Raw genomic sequence first — 4,008 nt, forward strand, 5'->3', positions numbered from 1 at the left:
TGTCTGGCGCTTTGTCTCGCCTATACAAGTCAGCAGGTTAAGCAACCTGCCCCGTTTGATCTTTTGTGACACACACATGCATACACACGCACACACACACACGAAAAGCTGATATCGCCAAGGCTAGGGCAATGGCCAGCTTGCACGCAACCCCCCCCACCCACCCACTACACACACACACACACACACACACACACACACAGAGTATGCGTGTTCTTTCAGTGCTTCAAACTTACCTCATCAAAGGGCAGCTAACACTAACCACTTCTTAAAACGCATTATCACAAACAAAGCCTGAGAGAGGGCAGATCAAAGTAACAACACACCAGATATACATGTACAGTCAACTCAAGTGGAAAATCTGGGATAAGAATCGCGCAGGTAGAACTGAAAAAGGAATGGCGTTTCTGACAGTTTTGACAAAACCGGGCACAGTGGCTTCAGCGGAATCACATCATGGGTGGATTTGCGATCTAAAGCCTGCCGGTGCGGGACGGAGGAGCAGAGCGGAGGGATTCAGGTGCGTTTCGCTTCTCCTCGCTCTGTGCCTTTGTCCCTGCTCTTTGTAGTGCTGAGAGCTTCTCCATCTCCCCCTGGGGTGAGTGCTCACCTCCGACCTCGTATTGTCGAGAGAGAGGAGCAGATCACTCAAAAGGCAGGTGAGCATGCTGGGAAGGAGCAGTGTGTGTGTGTGTGTGTGTGTGTGTGTGTGTGGAGAGTTCCACTTGAAGCAGAATTAATTAACGCCTGTGTATCAGTGTATATCCACCTCTCTCTGCCCACCTTGATTTGTATTCCATAATCTATCTATTGTTTCAGCGAGACTGTATTTTAGATTGCCACTGTATTCCGATATATATTCAAGTATCAACTGCTATTGAAAAAACTTCATAGTGTAATTTATACTTTATTTAGGTTAATCACAATGAAAACCTGTCGTGTAAACAGGCTGACTTCATCTCACACAGGAGTTTTGTGGTGAAAGCAGCTATAAAAAAACTCACTACGCAGCCATTACTGGGTACGTTCAACCAATCAATCCAACACCACCAATCCTGACTAGATAAGTGGATGAAGGAAGTAATGATTTAGCGGATGGCTCTTTCAGTGTGAGCGGTTTACATGTCTGTCCTCTGTTGCTATTTCAAAGCTGGAGTGGCTTCGGAAATTTGGCCTCGAAACGACGGCAAGCCACAACCTGCTGTCTTGAAGCGCCACGTGCCCCAAAGGTCACATTGTGCGTGTGCTCAACCTATGAAGACCGACTATTTTTGCGTATCAGTAACCACACAAGCTTCTACACTTCTGTGACGCTTGCTTGATGTGCTCTTGCAGCCTATCTAAGTTCACTCCAGCATCATTATATCTGACTTGTGCTGAAGCGGTCTGGTCCTGCGCAGGCTGAGCTCGTCACTACAGGCTAATGGAGAAGCCCGTTCTGATCCATACGTCAAAAAAATGACTGAAATATTTCCCAGCTGTTTGCCTGCTGCCCCCCTCCCCAACCACCACCACCAATTAAAAAAAAAAAGAAAAGGAAAAAAAAAGAAAAATCCACTTCAGCTGTGGAGCAACCAAAATACAGTGAGAGATTGGGGAATGGGGGGCAAAGTATTAGAGAATCTAAACTCTTTTGGAATAATATTAATAATAATAATTTATTTTTTTTCTGTAACGTCGTCAAGGGACAAACAAATCTCGAAGTGCCAATCTTTAGCAAGCAATGATGACAAATAATAATAATAATAATCATAAACAACAGGAATAATAATCATCAAAATAATAATGTACACCCAATAAACACAATGCCCTACTCGCAGGTAAAACACACTTCAAAACATGGTAGAGCTCAGTAGCTAATTGAAACCAGTCCTAGTCTCATACACCAGTACAGACCAGTACCACAAGTCCAGTCAATAACCTCAGTAGGCAATGTATGTGTGTGTGTGTGAGTGTGTGTGCATGTGTGTGTGTCTGTGGTTGTCCTCTTTGGGACATCTTCAGTAGCACAGTCTATTGGGCACCCGCTTTGCACCGCGGGGACAGTTCATCGGGGAAGGACACCCGCTGGATCGGAGGGACAGACACCCCTGGGTGCCACGGGCAAAGTCTTTTGGGAACCCGGCCTATGTTCTTAGCAGTGTAAGCGGTAACTCAGGGAGACTCCTTCCACGCCAGGAGGGCTTAGTTAGTGTTGATCATATAACGGGGGCAAACGGATGAGGGTTCACACAGTCCAAAAAAGCACCCAATAAGGATCAGAGTCTCTTCAGATCAGCAGAATCATAGAAAAACAAAAACAAATAATAATCATGGTGATAATCATTGTAGTAATAACAACAACACAATAGCTAGGTCATTTAGGAACTGCCACAGGGGCTTCAGATCGGGAATGCTACTTCATAACTTTCATACATTCAAACAAAAAAAAAAAAAAACAGGAAATCAAGAGTTGAGTAGGGAAAAGGAAAAAACAAAATAAAAGAGAATATCGTTGTGAAATCAGAGAAAATTAAAAAAAAGCACAAAGCGTCGAGCGAGGAGGAGGAGGAGGAGGAGGAGGGAGAGATCGGTAAGGTTACTCGTGTAGAAGCTCTTGGAGACAGTTGGGGGACTTGAAGATCTCGGGGACCTCGCTGTCCAGCTTGCAGATGACCTTGTAGATGGCCTTCTTCCAGGACGGGTCCACGTCTTTGCCGGCCACGATGGCGTTGAAGAACTCCCTCAGCGTGATCTGAGCAACCTCCAGGAACCGTTCCGGCACCTGCATCGAGACCACAAGGAATCAGTTCAGCAAGCACCAACGTTTTTCCCCCCTCATTATTTTTGAATATACCTTTTTTCTTGCACGTTAACCTGTGACACCCATTTTATTTTGCGGTCTTTTTTCCGCATTATTCCCAACATCGTTAAGTGTTCATTTGTAGAATATCGGACACACAGAAAACTAAAGGTGCAAACTGGAACTGAAAATATCCCAAACAACCATATATGGTCCTTTAGGATATTAAAAACTTCTTAATTCTTGTTATATCCAATTGTTATTGGATGGTGGGTGATGGCATAAATGTGGAAAATAAACAAACCCCTACATAATATATATTGTGCAATTGCAACTGAGGCTATACAAGGGCAGATAAACAGAAACACAATGCAGGTGTCTAAGCAAAGGAGTGCAGGAATGGTTCTTTAAAGAACCTGAAAGGTTTCTGTGTGTAAAGCGATAAATCACTTGTCTACTGAGTCGCTACTTCCTTAAAAGCCAATCAAAGTGGCAGCCTGAGAAAAGTCACTTCTTGTGAATTCTCAGGTCTCTCACACCTCTTGCACCCTCTCAACACACACACATGCACGCACACACACACACACACGCCTGGGGACCGGTGACGTCTTTATGAATCGACTGTAAAATCTGTGACCAAACAAGAGAGCGGAGCCGAGCGGCGCTGGCGAAAGAGGAAGTACTAAATGCTTTGGGAACGGGGCGACACGCTGCCTCTTTAGTGTCCCTGACAGCAGCGCTCACCGACACCATGGAGATGATTAGTCTGGCAAAGATCTGTGACACCTTCCCCCAAGCCAACACTCTGTCACACACACACTCACACACATGGGCACACACACACGCACGCCTGAGCGCACACACCAGCGCACACACCTCCTTGAGCCAAGGAGATGACACATCCTGTACTGTGACAGAGCTCTACACAAACGCTTGCTGCGTGCACGCACACACACACACACACACACACACACACACTACCCTGGCTACCCTGGTGTATTTGGCTGAGTCTCTCTCCCGCTCTCCTCCACTCAGAGCTCCGGGGCGACGCAGCCTTCAGGGGTCACCTGCTTGGATAATGCTGACTGTCTCCCTGCCCGCCTCCCTTGACACGCACGCACACACACACACACACACACACACACACACACACACACACAAACACACACATACACACACACATATACAGCAGCAGCAGCTTGCCCAAACGCCTGACAGTGCGCACT

General features: G+C 46.2%; 1 protein-coding gene across 2 annotated transcripts in view; it reads right to left on the reverse strand.

Moving 5' to 3' along the window:
- Window positions 1-313: 313 nt before the first annotated feature.
- The window catches only part of prox1a (prospero homeobox 1a), a 28,170-nt gene continuing 24,475 nt past the window's right edge, over window positions 314-4,008 (reverse strand). For both annotated transcript variants that reach the window (XM_071541761.1, XM_071541760.1), the window contains one exon: window positions 314-2,764. In XM_071541761.1, the coding sequence (XP_071397862.1) occupies window positions 2,579-2,764 (186 nt within the window). In that variant the 3' untranslated portion in view covers window positions 314-2,578. The remainder of the gene's footprint in view (window positions 2,765-4,008) is intronic.

The sequence above is a fragment of the Centroberyx affinis genome, unplaced genomic scaffold (genome assembly GCF_046629955.1).
Source record: "Centroberyx affinis isolate AG114_WGS23_722 - 3 ecotype Tasmania unplaced genomic scaffold, CSIRO-AGI_Caff_v1 ptg003948l_1, whole genome shotgun sequence".
NCBI lineage: Eukaryota > Metazoa > Chordata > Actinopteri > Beryciformes > Berycidae > Centroberyx > Centroberyx affinis.